The 17,118-nt window shown below is 36.3% G+C and overlaps 1 protein-coding gene across 7 annotated transcripts in view; it reads left to right on the top strand.

Annotated features, from left to right (window-relative positions):
• The first annotated feature begins 300 nt into the window (after nt 1–300).
• The window catches only part of ST7L (suppression of tumorigenicity 7 like), a 125,062-nt gene continuing 108,244 nt past the window's right edge, over nt 301–17,118 (top strand). For 4 of the 7 annotated variants that reach the window (XM_046004025.1, XM_046003988.1, XM_046003998.1 and 1 more), the window contains exons 1-6: nt 446–814; nt 2,811–2,893; nt 5,582–5,744; nt 8,246–8,300; nt 10,334–10,449; nt 16,344–16,422. In XM_046004025.1, the coding sequence (XP_045859981.1) occupies nt 607–814; nt 2,811–2,893; nt 5,582–5,744; nt 8,246–8,300; nt 10,334–10,449; nt 16,344–16,422 (704 nt within the window). In that variant the 5' untranslated portion in view covers nt 446–606. The other 3 variants (XM_046004036.1, XM_046004015.1, XM_046004038.1) reach the window with 3 other exon arrangements.

The following is a 17,118-nucleotide window of genomic DNA, read 5'->3' on the forward strand; positions in this document are numbered from 1 at the left end:
GCCATGTCAGTTTCGGGCGGGGTGGTGGTTTTGAGCGCCGTCCCTCCGCGAAGTCTGTAACTCTGCCTTAAGACTTTTACTTAAATGATTTTAAAACTAATAGCTTTCTCACTGAGTTATGTTCATTTCCCCCATTCATCTATGAGACGCTGAGAGCATGTTTCGACTATTCCTGACACCCGAGTTCCGTCCGACCAAATCGCAATTGCTACTGTAGGTTTTCCCAGTACCAGTGATCTCTGTGGCGGCCGAGTCCAAAGGGCTAAATGCTGCTCGGGCCCTGGAACGGTCGGTGGCTTTTCCAACCCTAGGAATAGGGTGAGAGGTGACCCTCACTCCTATGGAAGCGAAAACATTTCACTCAGAGATCACATCTCAGTCCAGTTCCTCCAATATGTGCCGCTAGTCACCTTTTCCTGGCCTTCGAAAGAAAGGTAACCCCAGACTTGGGACGCTCCTTCACCTTCCAAATTTTCTTGGTCCGCGTTCCCTGGGACTCAGCCCCCACAGAGGCCAATTTCAGGTCCGCCACTATCCCAGGATTCCCGACTCCCGGTTTCCTGCCCTTCTCCCCTCCCAGCTCCCGGAGTCTGCGGGAGCGACAAGATGGCGGACGGGGACGGATTAAGTGAAGCAGCGCCAGATACGGCATCTCCTCCTGCACCTGCTCCCGGCCTGAGTCCGTCGCTCGGCTGGAGGGATCGGCTGCGGGCCGGACTGGCGGGGACTGGGGCCTCGCTGTGGTTCGTGGCGGGGCTGGGACTGCTTTACGCTCTGAGGGTCCCGCTGAGGCTGTGTGAGAATTTGGCTGCGGGTGAGAGGCCCAGACCTCCCTGGGGACGGGCGGGGGAGCTAGAAGAGGGACCGGGATAAGAGGCCAAGGGCAGAGATTCTCCGCAGTCACTGGAGGGCTTCAGAGAAAGACTCGGTGGTGCGCTACCTAGTGTGTTCTACTCCAGGTCTGCAACTCCCGCAGCTGATTGTCAAACCTGAGCAGCAGCTATGGGCTCCTCCCTTGAGCTCTTAAGATCCGCCCTCTCTTAACTGTCCTCGTTTGCCCGAGGAAGAGCCCGCCACCTGACACGTTGTAGGCTTCAGGTAGTACGACAGATGAGAGCATTTTCATATCGGTTGCAGAATTTATATATACTCCCAGCATTGGTAGGATCTCTTGAAAATCATTCTTTTGAGTCTCTCGCCAGTTAGCCAAGAGTTCCCACACCCAGGCAACAAAGATGAGAGTTTCTGCATTCAAAGACCTAAAAGGAAAAAAAAAAATGCCATGACCTTAGCCAACTATTATCATATTCTAAGATAGTTCTGTCAAGAAAGTTTTCGTGGTATCTTGGTCTCTTCTTTGCTTTAGGCTTTATCTTGAGTAATAAAACAGTACAGGAAGTAAAGGGGAAGAGAGCCACAAACAGTAATGGGTTCTTTCAACATTCGTAGAAAGCTTGCTGTGTAGTGTGAGCTGAAGATACAAAGGTGTGTCAGAAGTGATGATCCCCGTGGATTCTGCAAATACTATCCTTTATCTGTAAACAGGACAAAGTGGATGGGAGCCATGGCCTTTTACCATTACATTGCAGTATTTGCACTCAAGCTCTGAACAAGATGAAAGTATTTCTGCTGTGTGATAACTGTGACTATCAGTACCTGTGGTTTATTTTTCTGCAGCAAGAAAAGGCAAATGTCTCCTTTTCTTTTTCATAAGATGACATGAAATACTGTGAGATAATGTTCTGGACTTTTTAGAAGATAGGTTCTATGTAAGTTCAGATGTAACTAACATACTAAAACTAAGTAAATTGGCCTTCCTAGACTATTTGGAAGGGCTAATTTGCTGTCTCTGTAACTGGTTAATGAAGTGCTTACTATTGGTTTGCATGCTCAGTGAAATATTATTCATTGATTTTATCATTTATTTTTTCCATGTGTTAACTAGATAACACCATTCAGATGAGAGTAGTTAACTATGGTAGATTTTTATTAATTTCTGAAACCTGTGGTGTTTATGAGACAGTTATTTGAAGTGAAAAATCTGGTCCAGGCTTCCAGTGAGTCAGGTTCAAGGAGTTCTCTCAGTCTATTGCTATTCTCTTTTTTTTTTTTTTTTTTTTCCTCTCTAGCTGACATACTGAATACATACACATACTTGTTCCTTGCCTCTAATTTGAAACACTGGTTTGTATGTCACCAAAATAATTAGGGAGTTGTTTTAAATCTCCTTTGTAAAAGGATGTTTGTTTAGTTTATTCTTAGGGATTGCAAAACTTCTTGTTGAAGTTATGGTTTATAAGTTCTTAATTTATTCTCAAAAGTAAACTGAATTATCCCACTTTGATTTGCTTATTTAACAAACTGTCAGTTTAAAATGCTACCCTTAAATTTGCAAAGCTAATTTTTAATATGTGATAGAATGGAAATTTAAAGTACCTTTTTAGGGCGCCTGGGTGGCTCAGTGGGTTAAGCCGCTGCCTTCGGCTCAGGTCATGATCTCGGGGTCCTGGGATCGAGTCCCACATTGGGCTCTCTGTTCAGCGGGGAGCCTGCTTCCCTCTCTCTCTCTTTCTCTCTCTCTCTCTGCCTGCCTCTCTGTCTACTTGTGATCTCTCTGTCAAATAAATAAATAAAATCTTTATTAAAAAAAAAGTACCTTTTAAAAAATTACAGCTTTCTCAAAGGAATCTCATACTAGATATTAACACTATTTATGTTCCTCCACTCATAAAGACACCTGCATACTTGTAACTTGAGTATTTTGAATTTGCATTTTTTTTAAACTTTGATTTTTTTTTTTCCTTTTGCAGTGACAGTATTTTTAAATTCATTGACACCGAAATTCTATGTGGCACTTACAGGAACATCTTCTTTGATATCAGGACTAATATTTGTAAGTAGTTTCCATTTCCTTAATGTTTTGGTATTTATCTAAAGATCAAATATCTTTATATGGTTACAATAAATATAAATACTTATAAATCAGCATTCTCAATATGTGTTCAGAATTTGAAAAAAAATACTGCATCTTCCTCTCCACATTTAGAGATTGGCAGTATTCCTTTGTATATGAAAGACTGTTGTTTACTGGAAGGGGCAGGGATTGGGGGTGCATTCCCAACTAAATGATTGCAGGGCCCAATTTAGCAACAAATGATATAGAGTGTAAAAATTAAGTTTCTTATTTACTTTTAGCACTGGGTAATCTGGACAATGCATGCTCCTTTTGGAAGGGGATAAAGCTAGTTGTTGCCATATAGATTGCAGACCACTGTTATGAGATCTTCCAATTTTTCATGTGATTTTGGAAGACTCTGGATGCAGCAAGTTTTTATATAAAAGTCTCCCAATACTTTAATCTTGGCATCACTGGGCAGACTGAAAATTCGTGTCTTGAATTCAGCCTATAGGTTGCCAGTTATCTTCTCTGGAGTGTTTAAGAGCAGAGTATTGGAGCCAAGCTAACTATCACTTTATTTATTTATTTTTTAATTGTGAGAAGAAAATTTTTTTTAATTGAAGTATAGTTCACATACAATATTATATTAGTTTTCAGAACCATCACTTTAGTTATGTGACTTTGAGCAAGTTAGTTAACTTTTCTAAGCTTTAATTTCCTCATCTATAAACTGGGGATGATAATAATATCAACTTCATAGGATTATGAAAACTAAATGAGATAATGTGTCTAAGATCTTTCAATAACATGGTAGCTAGCTTACAGTGAGCACTTTATGAAATTTGACCATGATCATTTTGAGAAGTTGTAACTTTAATTCGGCTTTCCCTTGTCTTAATTGACTGAACTGTTAATTTCAATTAAGAAATTTAAAAAAATATATATATGTATACATATATATATAATCTCTGTTAACATTCCTGGGAACTAGTGTGTCCTAGTATAAACCTTGGAAAAATACTGCTACAGATAAAAATCTGAGGAAGTATGGCATACATGACCAAGGAATTTTTCTGTGCTTTTTTCTCATCTCTAGATGGTGCTCTTCTATTATAGTAGAAATAATGGCATTTGTATTGGAGTGTTTTTTGTTTGTTTGTTTCTTTTTTTTTTTTTAAATAAGGACTAATACTTGGCCATTTTGTGAAAGTGAAATGCTAGCCAAGAAAGGGATTTTCTCTTGATTAAAAAAAAAATTACTGAGGAATTTAGGATGCAATATTAGAATGCAATGTTAATATAGTTAACAGCAGTAGCTAATATAATAAAATAGAGTGGTCATAACAATATACTGCAAAGAAAATTAGGAAATTCAAGTAACATTTAAAGGTTAAACTGTGTCATGACCCTTATAATATTGATGAGTTTTTATTAGCAAAGGTTATTATTTTTATAATTTCTTCTACCTCCTGAAATATGGAGCTCTATCTATGCTGATTGGGTTACTTCCACCAGAAGGGGTGGGGGATAGTGTGTTTGGGAGCTTGAAGAATAGCAATGAAGCCAGTTGTTTAGGTAATTATTACAAATAAAAAGATTACTCTGAAAGGAAAATGGAGGATCCAGGGGGAGTGCGTATAATACTGTTTTCTGTTCTGTGGAATCAGGGAAATCTCCCTGGGGACCTGTCATTTAAGCTGAAACCCCCCAAAAAGCCAGGCAAAGGTAGTTGGGAATGCTAGTATCCAAATATGGAAACATTCTGCTAATTCAACACAGAACTTTTTTTTTTTAATTTTTTTTTCTTTATTAAAGTAGTCTCTAGCCCAACATGGGGCTTGAACTTAGAACTGGAGATCAGGAGTCTCATTCTGTACCAACTGAGCCAGCCAGGCACTCCCACAGGGATTCTTTTGATTCCTCTTTTCATAACGTTGATAAACCATGAAAACATAGAGGAGTGAATATCCTGATTTTTAAATGGTTCAATATGAGAATCAACCTCTTAACCTACATTAATTATACTGCCGAATACTGGAGTAGTACTTCATGTTCAGAAGGCACTTAAAATTCTTGTTAACCATATTTAATAGATAGGACATTGAGGCTCTGAGAGCTAAAGGTTAAGTGACTTACCCAAAGCACACAGGGGGACTGGGAGTCAAATGTGAGCTTTCTAACCCTAGACTTAATCCACCATGCTAGTTTCAAAATTATTTCTATTTTAATTATGCTGTAGATAAAATAAAATGACAATGTAATGTAACAGAGTTAGATTATTTATAGATTAAATGCTTTTTGCTGGTTTATTTGTTTTAAGTTCTCTCTACACCCAACATGGAACTCAAACTCACAACCCAGAGACCAAGAGTCACATGCTCTACTGACTGAGCCAGCCAGCACCCCTGTTTCTTATTCTTTTAATATTTCATTTACAGATATATTTCTTCTAGTTTTGCCTCAGCTTCTCTAAATTTCATAACAAAGCTATAAAAAAGGTATTTTATTTCTGCCTAGCATGTGTTATTGGGGAATCTTATGTTTGGTTTATTTTTTGGAAGGAGAGTACATTTAAAATGCCAGATTAAATGGGAACATCTTTTAGGAATGTTTTAATTTGAGCTCCTATATCTGCTGAGCAGTTCTGTTTTAAATAAAGGATTTTTTTTTGGTTTGTCATAGATATTTGAATGGTGGTACTTCCATAAACATGGCACGTCTTTTATTGAACAAGTGTCTGTGAGCCATTTGCGACCACTGATGGGAGGAACAGAAAGCAGCATTTCATCGCCAGGTTCTCCTTCTAGCAACAGAGAAAGTGAAACCAGCAGACAGAATTTGTCAGGTGACTATTTATGTAATATGTTTTCAGAGCTGTATAGTTAAGATTGTGTTTGTCTGTGGGAGATAGAAAACTCACAACAGAGAGAAGTTTGTCTTCCATGTAAATATAGGTAATTTGCACTGATACAGAGAACAGTGATCATCAGAGACCCAGTGATCATCAGTCTCCTATTTTGTTAGCCTGCCAATCTTCAAGTGAAGTTTTCCCTTGTGGTCCAAGAGAGTTCCTGTCATTTATGCCATCATATCCACATTGCAGTCAGCGGGAAGGAGACTAGGCCAGTAGGAGGCCACCCTTTCTTCCTACTCAACCCCCAGCAACCAAGGATACTTCTCAGAATGTTACATTACCATTTCAGCTTACTTCCTACGTCAGACCTCTGCCAAATGGCCACAAGTAGCTATAAGGGAAGCTAGAGATTATAACCATTTTCTTTTTTTTTTTTTAAAGATTTTATTCATTTATTTATTTATTTTTTAAAGATTTTATTTATTTATTTGACAGAGAGAGAGATCACAAGTAGGCAGAGAGGCAGGCAGAGAGAGAGGAGGAAGCAGGCTCCCTGCGGAGCAGAGAGCCCGATGCGGGGCTCGATCCCAGGACCCTGAGATCATGACCCGAGCCAAAGGCAGCGGCTTAATCCACTGAGCCACCCAGGCGCCCCTTTATTCATTTATTTGACAGAAAGAGATCACAAGCAGGCAGAGAGGCAGGCAGAGAGAGAGAGGAGGAAGCAGGCTCCCCGCCGAGCAGAGAGCCCGATGCGGGACTCGATCCCAGGACCCTGAGATCATGACCTGAGCCGAAGGCAGAGGCTTAACCCACTGAGCCACCCAGGCGCCCAGAGATTATAACCATTTTCTCAGCATACATATGCTCAGCTAATCATTAGGAGATCTTATTAGATAAATGAGAGAACAGAGACAATTAGCCATTTCTGCCAACTAGCAAAGTTAGGAAAAATACTTTTTCTTCTCAATATATTTACAAAGGTATCGAAATCTCAGTTATTCATGTATAGATACTCTATTAATCATACTTTAATTGTAGGCTTTTCCTCTATATGTATCCAGTAATACAAAGTAAATATTATTAGTGATATGCAATTAGGAAAGTAAAAATTTGAAGGCCAGATAAAAATGATATTTTTGGATTATTGTTCCTTTAATTTGATGTCAGTAAAATTCATACAGTAATAATACAAATGACTTAATTCCATGGGTATCTCATTTGTTTAGTAACCCTAGGAACTTAGAGTTGTATTAGTTTAGTAGAAAAATACTGCCACTTTTTAGATATGGTCAGGGAAAGTCTTTGAGAAAGTGCCTTTGAAGCTGAGCTCTGAAGCATGAGTGGGTACTGACCAGGAACAGTAGGGATGGGATTGACAATCATTCAAGAGTACAGGATGGAATAATGATACTTTTCTTTCTCCTTTTCTTTTCTCCTCTTTCATAAAATAATTACAGAACTCCTAAGAATGAGACATATTAAGATGAATATGACATAGATCTGTCCTCAAGAAGTTGAGTCCAGTATGTAAATAGTTATAAAAATGCATTATATAATCTTATTCCCTGTTGTGAGATTGAGTATATCATTGCATATAGAGAGTGAAGACACTCCCTACCCTTCCACTCTAGCCTAACTATACTGGTGTTTTGTTTTGTTTTTTTAAGATTTTATTTATTTATTTGACAGAGAGAGAGTGGGAACACAAGCAGAAGGAGTGGGAGAGGGAGAAGCAGGCTTCCCGCTGAGCAGGGATCCTGATGCGGGGGTCAATCCCAGGACCCTGGGATCATGGCCTGAGCCAAAGGCATACGCTTAAGGACTGAGCCACCCAGACACCCTACTTTGTGGTTTTTATGATACGTTTTCTCCTTAGAATGTTTGTCATCTGGCAACTTTCTTTTACCATGATTTTTTTAAAAATCATGATTCAATGTCTTTTACCATAATTCAGTGTCAGTTCACGAGTTACCTCCTTTCTAAAGTCTTTTCTAATTTCCCCAGAAAAATATTAATTAACTTTCTGTTTTTCTTCTCTTGGAACAAAATATATCTCCCCTGTAGCACTTACCATACAGTTCAGATGGTAGTTTACATGACTGACTCTCATATGACATTTCATTCATTTAAACAAGTTAGTTCCAAATGCTTTGCTAGGCTCCAAGAATACAAAAATGAATAAATTGGAACAGCTCATGTTCTAAAGAGAGAAACTGAAAATCAAATGGATAATCACATTATAGTATGTTAAGTGAAGTGCTCTCATTGAATCATGAACTAAATGCCATAGAAATAATAGAAATAGAATGACTAGATTTAATTGTATGCTGCATGACAGCAGGGGTGATCCAGGCCTTATTCATCTTTGTGCTATCTGGCTAGCACTGTGCATAGCGTATACTGACTGTACAATAAATGTTGATGAAATTAAGATTAAACTGCAGTTGATTAAGCTAATTCATTTCCCTTTTCCCCCCTTTGTTTTTTAGAATGCAAGGTATGGAGAAACCCTCTAAATCTTTTCAGAGGAGCAGAATATAGGAGGTATTACATTTTGCTTTCAGTATAACCATAGCATTAGGTTTAGAGTAGAAGTATTATGGAAACATTTGTTTTCATAAACACATTACAGCTCTTTTAGTTGGAGACACTGATATATAATAAGGTAAAATGATTAGCCCAAGCTTTAGTTGGCAGCATCTTCACTGTATTTACTTCTATAATGATGAGAAACATTGTTTCAAGCCATATGTTTATGATAATAGTAAGTATACAGTTGGCTCCTGGTTTTGGCAAAAAACCTTTTCAGAGAATTCATGAGATTAAGAAAAGAAGTACAAATGTCAGCATATTCTTATGCATATATGCTGAATTTCAAAATTTATTTGAAAACTCACTAGAAAATATCAATCTGAATGTGAATATGAACTTAATTTGTGCAACAGTACAGGGTATAGTATTTTTATATTGTATTTTTAAAATTTTTTAAAGATTTTTATTTATTTTGAGAGAGAGCACATAAACATGTATGGGGAGAAGCAGAGGCAGAGGAAAGAGCGAATCTCAAGCAGACTCCTTGCCGACTGTGGAGCCCAATGTGGGGCTTGATTTCATGATCCTGAGATTATGACCTGAGCCTAAATCAAGAGTTGATCACTCAACCAACTGAGCCACCCAGGCACCCCTTGCATTTTATATTGCCTTTTGCTATCCATACTGCTATGTCCATTTCTCTTCTGGTTTTAACTCTAGATGAGAAAACAGCTTGTTTTCTCAAAGTATCTCAAAGATACTTTATTTTATTTTGTTTCTTTAAAGATTTTATTTATTTATTTGACAGAGGTCACAAGTAGGCAGAGAGGCAGGCAGAGAGAGAGGGGGAAGCAGGCTCCCCACTGAGCAGAGAGCCCGATGTGGGGCTTGATCCCAGGACCCTGGGATAATGACCTGAGCTGAAGGCAGAGGCTTAACTCACTGAGCCACCCAGGTACCCCGATACTTTATTTCAATAAGGACTGTGTTTTACCTGGAGGTAGACTGGGGCATGTTATTTAATTCATTGAACAAGAAACATTAGGTATCTACTGTCTATGACCACTGTGAAAATGATGGGAATACAGAGTGATAATCCTTGTGCTTAAGGACTTGATAGTATAGGATAGTAGTATCCTGGGAAGGAAAAGCTGGGTTTTTATGAGAGATGCCTTTAGTCTGTAATAAGGGATTCTATAAGAAACAAGTCCTTGAATTTCTCAGTCCATTTGTTAAAATAAAAAGGTTTTAGATATTCACATGGAGATATTCACAAATTAAAAAGTAGAGAGAATGGCATAGTAGAATTCCACATGCCCATCCCCTAGCTGGAAGTGAATATTTTTAAGACTCCTAATAGATATTACCTAATTGATTTTTGGAAAGAGAGAGGTAAATGGCAATTTAATTTATTCCAGCAGTATGTGTGAGTCCATATTCCTCCTCATCCTCAGCAACATGTATTTGCTGTTTGACAGATGGAAAGTACAAATTTGTTAATTTAATTCACTATTTGTTAATTATTAATGAGAATGGACCTTTAAAAATGTATTTATTAGCCGGTTTGTTAACTTACTGTTAATTTTTGTGGGTTTCAGGGGGATATGAAAGTTTAAATTTCTAATTTAGTAAAATCTAGAAAAAGTTTCTATTTGCTTTATGCTTTGAAAGCCCTTTACCATTTTGACATCTAGTAAGTCCACCCATGTGTTCTTCTAGTTTCTTTATAGTTTTACTTTTAAAATTCTAATTCACTGGGAAGTTAAGTATATTTAATAAGGTATGTATCTAAGTCAAATTGTTTTATCCTCTCAAATCTAATATAGAAGCACTAATAATCTGGCCTTTTCCCTTTGGTTTTGATGTTTTGTTGTCATACTGTAAGTAGTTTGTATTGTTATCTCTTGTTTTTCTGATAATAAGCTTTTAAAACATCCTGATATAGAATTTGTAGCCATATATTTTTGCATTTTAAATAGTGTCTGTTGTAGTAGGTATAGGCTCTCTCATGTTCAATTTACATATTTTCTTGTGTTTTGGTAAAGATACACTTGGGTGACTGGTAAAGAGCCACTTACATACTATGACATGAATTTGTCAGCTCAGGACCATCAGACCTTTTTCACCTGTGACACGGACTTTTTACGTCCTTCAGACACAGGTATGTGTCGTATCTGCTCAACAGTGGTGATGAAAATTATTTTAAAAATTCTTTAGCATTACTTATTATAATACACAAAGTTACTTGGCTTGAGGTTGTTTGCATCATGGATAACAGATGCAGATTAAATTGAAACTAAATATGAAAGTAAACTAGGTTGTTACACTACGTATCCTCCTTATAAAGAATTTAAAGTACTTTATAAAAATGTGAAATTGCTTCTTTTATTACTTGAAAATACTTTCAGATCAAATATAGCAACTGCTTATGCAGAGAACAGTGTACCCAGTTTGGTCTGGGGAATTAACATATGCAATTATACATAAGAGTAAGGCAAAGTGTAAACCCTGGGGCATGGCATGTAGATTAAAATGGAATATATTTTATCCCAGTCATAAGAGGTGCATGGAAAGTGGTGGGAGATCATAGAAATGTCTGTGTTTACGGTGGACATGGGGAGATGGAGGGGAGAAGGGAGTTGAGGGAAACTGGAAGGGGAGATGAACCATGAGAGACTATGGACTCTGAAAAACAACCAGAGGGTTTTGAAGGGGGGGGTGGTGAGGAACCAGGTGATGGGTAATAGGGAGGGCATGTACTGCATGGAGCACTGGGTGTGGTGCAAAAACAATGAACACTGTTACGCTGAAAATAAATAAAAAAAATAAAATAAAGTAAAAAAACATAAAAAAAAAGGAAATGTCTGTGTTTAGGTCTAAGTCTTCTCTATGGAAGAGAGGATTGAGACTCTTAAATACACGATTAAAGACAGAGATCTTTATCACTGTTCTTTCACTTTGAATGCCCTCTCCTTTCCTATCTATCCTACTTCTGTGCTTCCTGCTTTTATCCTTCAAGATCCAAATTAAAAGTTACATTCTCTAGGAACTTGAGAGTTAAACACTTTATTTTCTGCAGTTTTACAGTACTTAGTCCAAGCTTTATCGAAACAATTCTAGTTAATTTATTCACCCACAAACATTTACACGTTAATTTTATCATGTTGTTTTAACGTTTATCTTCCCTAATAGGGTGGGAAACTTTGGAAAGCAGGGACTGTATTCTCCTCATCTTTGAATCCTTTTCATCTAGCACATGGCCTGGCATACTGTAAATATATTAATATTTATTCTTTGATGAAAATATCAATGAATGACCTTAGTGTCACAGATGTCTTAAGCATCTAATTTCACTAATAATAGCTAACACTTGTATAGCACTTATTATGCACCAAGCACTGTTCCAAGCAATTTACATAAATGTATTGATTTAGTATTCCCGATCATTTTATGAGATATGTACTTTTACCAACCTCAGAAATAAACGTATGAAAAGAAGGAAGGAAGACAGGTAGGCAGGCAGGCAGGCAAAAGAAAATCAAGTAATATGCCCTAAGTAACCTAACTAATAAATGATAAAGTTGGATTTCAAATTCAGGTCTGACTCTTCACCACTATACTACTGTTACTTCTACTTACTATAGTGACAGGCAAAAGATCACTACTAGGGGGTCTGAAAAATAGCCAGTTTTCCAGCATTGAAGTGAATTCTTTGTGATCTATATCTGTTGGATTAAATATATTAAGGGTGGGTGATAGCAGTAAATGCAAGGATCTTTGGAATGGTTACATGAAGGGATTTAATTGTGAATAGGAGAAAAAGGAATTGCCTTACGTTTATATGTTTAGTGTTTATATTAATGGCAAAAGTGTTGGGTTGGGGAAATAACTGAAATGGAAATTAGTGTGTTAACTTTAAGGACTAAAGTTGACTCTAAAAGTAACTCTAGAAATTAAAGCTTCACCTCATTTTCGCAAGCAGAATTGCAGACATTGGCAGGCTTTTCCAGTAGCATCCATGGCTATCCACTAAAACTGTGCTCTTAAAACATTATTGTTCACTTATCTCCTAAAGGAATTTTGAACAACTATGTATCCTTTCAAACATTTTTAACTTGATATCATAAGATTAAATAATTGCAAAGAATATGATTTTTAGCATATTACAGACAATTAAAAATAAAACTAGAATACCCTTTATTTGAATGTATGTCAAGAAATCTAATGACTTGATACCCACCATTATCTATTGAAAAAGACATCGACGAATACTCTTTAGCAGTAGCAAATTTTATGTAAGTTCTTTTGCTTCTTGAACTCATCCATTTCACACCTCCATATTACAATTATTGTGTACTTGAGAGTCTTATTTATCACATATGCTTTTCCACAATAAAATTGTTTTGCCTACGTTTTTAAAATTTTTAATTTGCTTTGATCATAAGGTTCTAAATGGTATCATGTACTTTAGTTATATTTTTGTCAAATCCTTGGAGCTACATATTTGGCTTTTTCAGCTTTAGAAAATGTCCTCCATAGAACAACACTTGGCTGGGTGAGTTCTCATTGACCAAATCAGACTGACTTTCTGACAGAAAAGTCTGACTTCATTTTTTAAGTCAAATAAACATGTTAACATGCATCCCTCTGACAACCATTTCTCTTCTGAATTTAAATTCTAAGATAGAAACATAGATAATTCCTGGAGCTTTGCCTAGAGCCCATCACTTGGCCAAAGTAAGATTCCACCACTTTTATTTTCCTTTACTAGTGCCCCCTTTACCTTGCTGTGAAGGGACTTTTCCTTAGGAGCAACACATTCTTTGATAGTAAGGGGCAAGGGGTGCTGCTAAGTGGAACTGATAAAAATGGTTATCAATTCCTCTCTAGGGAGAGCATCCAGGGGCCAGAATACTCTTATTTCTAATGCCAAGCTTTACTGTTAAGTAAAAGGAATTCCTGTTGTAGGTGCCTTCACAAAAAATGGCTGCCCCGAAACCTAAACTTTGAATTTTCCTCTGGGCACTCGGAGATTTTTACACTCTTCGGAATGTATCTTAGAAAGATTCAGGATAGGTGAGAAGTAAGAGTTTTTTCAGGAATATATCTTTTGGAGAGTGGGGAAGCGGATATTGGGTAGGAAAGGGCAAAGAGCATGGTGCATAGACCAGTCAGAGGCACATTCTTCAAGTAGATCAGTTCTAGGAAGAGTCATATAAAGCTGAGACTTTATAGAAATTGGTTCTCTTGAAACCACGCATGCTCTTTTGGTCCTTGCAAAGTTTCATGTTCTTCTAGAGGTATGTGTAATCCCAGGTAAATACTGAGCTCAAGGACAAACTCTTATCTGTGAATTGATCCATATTGATCTTTTCAGACTCTCACATAAAGGTAATGATTTTATATCTGTAGTTTTATATTTAAAAGTGTGTACATATGTGTGATGTGACAGATTTCTCTTGATGAATTGCCCTCAGTTGCTAAGTTAGTAGATTCTGTTCTCATCCCATTGATTTATTTATTTAAGGCATAAAACAAACATATCTTCAGGGCCAGCCAACAGTGTTCTATCTTTTTTTGATTTTTTTTTTAAGATTTTATTTTTAAGTAATCTCTACACCCAATGTGGTGCTCGAACTCACAACCCTGAGATCAAGAGTTTCATCCTCTACCAACTAAGCCAGACAGGCTCCCCGGCCAGCAGTGTTTTTTGAATAATTTGTTTTCATGGTATTTTTAATTCAACACTTAAGAATCAGGAGATTTGTCTTTTTTTTTTAAGATTTTATTTTATTTATTTGACACACAGAGAGAGATCACAAGTAGACAGAGAGGCAGGCCGAGAGAGAAGAGGAAGCAGGCTCCTCGCCGAGCAGAGAGCCCCATGTGGGGCTCCATCCCAGGACCCTGAGATCACAAACCAAGCAGAAGGCAGAGGTTCAACTCACTGAGCCACCCAGGTGCCCCGAGATTTGACATTTAAACCCAGATTTACACTTTTTAGAAGTTGGAAAATATGGCAAAACTGGACCTGTATGTACACCTTGCAATAATCAGTTAGACCCGAGCTGTGACTGTCTCCTTTAGATTGTGCAAATGCTTTTAATTTACACATTTCTTTTTCTGCTTCGTCTTTGTAGGCATCTACATTTCATAGCTCCTGATCTTGGGATTGACTATTTTCTGATTGATAGCATATTGCAATATTATTTAACGTAAAAAAATAGATAAATGTGATTGAATTGCTAATTGCTTGTGTTGTTTTTTTAAGCATATCAAGAGCTCTTAAAGAGGACAGGCGAGCAGCTCTTTCTGCCCACAGGTCCTTTCCCTGTGCTTTAATAAAACCACCTTTTTACATTAAAAAAAAAAAAAGACAGCTAAATACTAAATCAGTATTTTCCTTTTAATTATTCTTAAGCCTTGTTTTAGAAAGAAATACAAATTTCTTCTCGTACTTTATTTCCCCTTGGCTTAGAAATGAATTAGTTGTGAGGATTAATCTTAAAAGTCTGGATAGAGCAGTTGAAAATGTTTTCTAAGAATACAAATAAGAAAAAAATGCTTAAAAGTGGATTGGATGACCTCAGTAAAAAAGAAAGAAGTGCAAATGAAGATGATAGTTTCCATGTATTATATTAGCAAAAATTGATACTAACTCAGTGTTGCTAAGTAGGGAAACGTTCACTCTTCTCCACTGCCTGAAAGAATGTAAATTAATACAATCTTATTGAAAAGAGTTTGGGAGTTTATTATATACAAAATCTTTTAGAAGATGCATACATTTTAATCAACCATTCCACTTCTAGAAAGGAAATATTTGGTCAGGTATGCAAAAGTAGATGTTAAAAGATGGTTATTATAACATTTCTATAATTAGCAAAAATTGCATGTAACTTAATAATTTAAAAGAATTACTTTGATTAATTTTGATATATACGTAATAGGCTAGAATCCCAAATAGCCATTTAAAATGTTGATAAAGATTTCAGTATCCAAATTTGACTTGTAAGTTAAATCATGTAAGTTAAAGGAGGAATCCCCATCTTTAAAACTGGCAAGTCTAATACTCTTTATTTTTATGTAATATTTTAAAGTTTTAGCAAAATCCTATTCTTTACCTGGTTATTATCAGATGGGTGTTGACTTGCATCAATTTGTCAAGTTCAGGAAGCATTAGTTGTCAGACAGCTGGTGACATGTTCGATATGAGAAATGTATTTTTGTTACACAAGTGAAATATATTGTCTTCTTTTCCAAGCCAAGACTAATATTTTGTTTCCAAAGGAAAACTCAAACATTTTCCACATTATTCTTTCTAGACAGTTGTAGGTTTTGTTCCAAAAGCAACATTCATAGATTCTCTGTTTTTCTTATCAAATTTGAAATAGACCAGATAGTTTCATGAATCTACTTTGTTTATTTGTTTGTTTAATTTTTAAGAAACTTAATTTTCATTTTGTACAGTAATTGGTAGCAAAACTAATATTGTTATTCTAGTGATGTTTTAATTCAGTCTTTTCTTGAATCTTGGTAGAGACTGACATTTTCCATAAATATACTATATTCTAAATTAATTGCTTTTTCCACCTTTTTGTATGAAATACAAATTCAAACATTCTTCCTGGATTGAATCGTTGATTAGCAAAGACTTTATTTTTAAGTGTTTTGTATATTTTTAACATTTATCGACCCTTTTCAAAATGATAAAAGGACTAGAATATTTTGTATGATTATGATTTGATGTTACCCAATTTTAATATGCATTTAGAAATATAAATGTTTATGTATAATAATGGTATAGTTAACTGGATTAAATACCTTATATGTTGTTACTCAAATCAGAGAAAGAATATATTTTTCTTATGTGTGATGCTTCCATTTAATGTAAATTTCTCAAAAGATTATTGTGAGCTGACACCCCAATTTCTTGTTTATGTTTAAGAACATGCTATTTAAATCTTTGTTTACTCTCCTAGCTCATTCTTCATACGTTTTGCATAAGATTATTTATGTTTACCATCTCATCTGCCTTTTACAATATTTTTCCTACAGTTATGCAGAAGGCATGGAGGGAAAGAAATCCTCCAGCTCGAATCAAAGCAGCCTATCAAGCTTTAGAATTAAACAATGAGTAAGTGTGAAATATATGGAAAGTAACTTTGTTTTCTAGGAAACTCAGGCAAATGATTTCATGTTATCTTTTGTCTTTTCCTAAGACACTTAGAGTCGTTAGCAGTACCACCCCCTGCATTTTTTTCATATACTAGAGACAAATTTTAGTGTTTATGGGCATCTATACTTTGGTTCTGAAATTACAAACTTACCTGTGCTTTTGAATTGAAATTATCCTAGAGATACTTTTTAAAATGGAGAATGCTGATCTAATTGGTGATAATTTTTGATAGTTAAAGAGTACAAAAATACTTATGCCACCTTTTTTTATTTTGTTTTTCATTTAAATCATTCATTCAAAGCATTCATTCAGTCCTGAGAACTTTAGTTGCTAATGGGATTGGAGGCATGTGAAGAGGATTCAAAATAAGCAAAATGTAGTATTTATTTATTTATTTACTTTTAAAGATTTTATTTATTTATTTCACAGACAGAGATCACAAGTAGGCAGAGAGGCAGGCGGGGGGGCGGGGGGGAGGGAAGCAGGCTCCCTGCTGAGCAGAGAGCCCAATACTGGTCTCGATCCCAGGACCCTGGGATCATGACCTGAGCCGAAGGCAGAGGCTTTAACCCACTGAGCCACCCAGGCACCCTTTATTTATTTATTTATTTAAAGATTTTATTTATTTATTTGTCAGTGAGAGAGCACAAGCAG

Source organism: Meles meles, chromosome 1 (genome assembly GCF_922984935.1).
Source record: "Meles meles chromosome 1, mMelMel3.1 paternal haplotype, whole genome shotgun sequence".
Lineage (NCBI taxonomy): Eukaryota > Metazoa > Chordata > Mammalia > Carnivora > Mustelidae > Meles > Meles meles.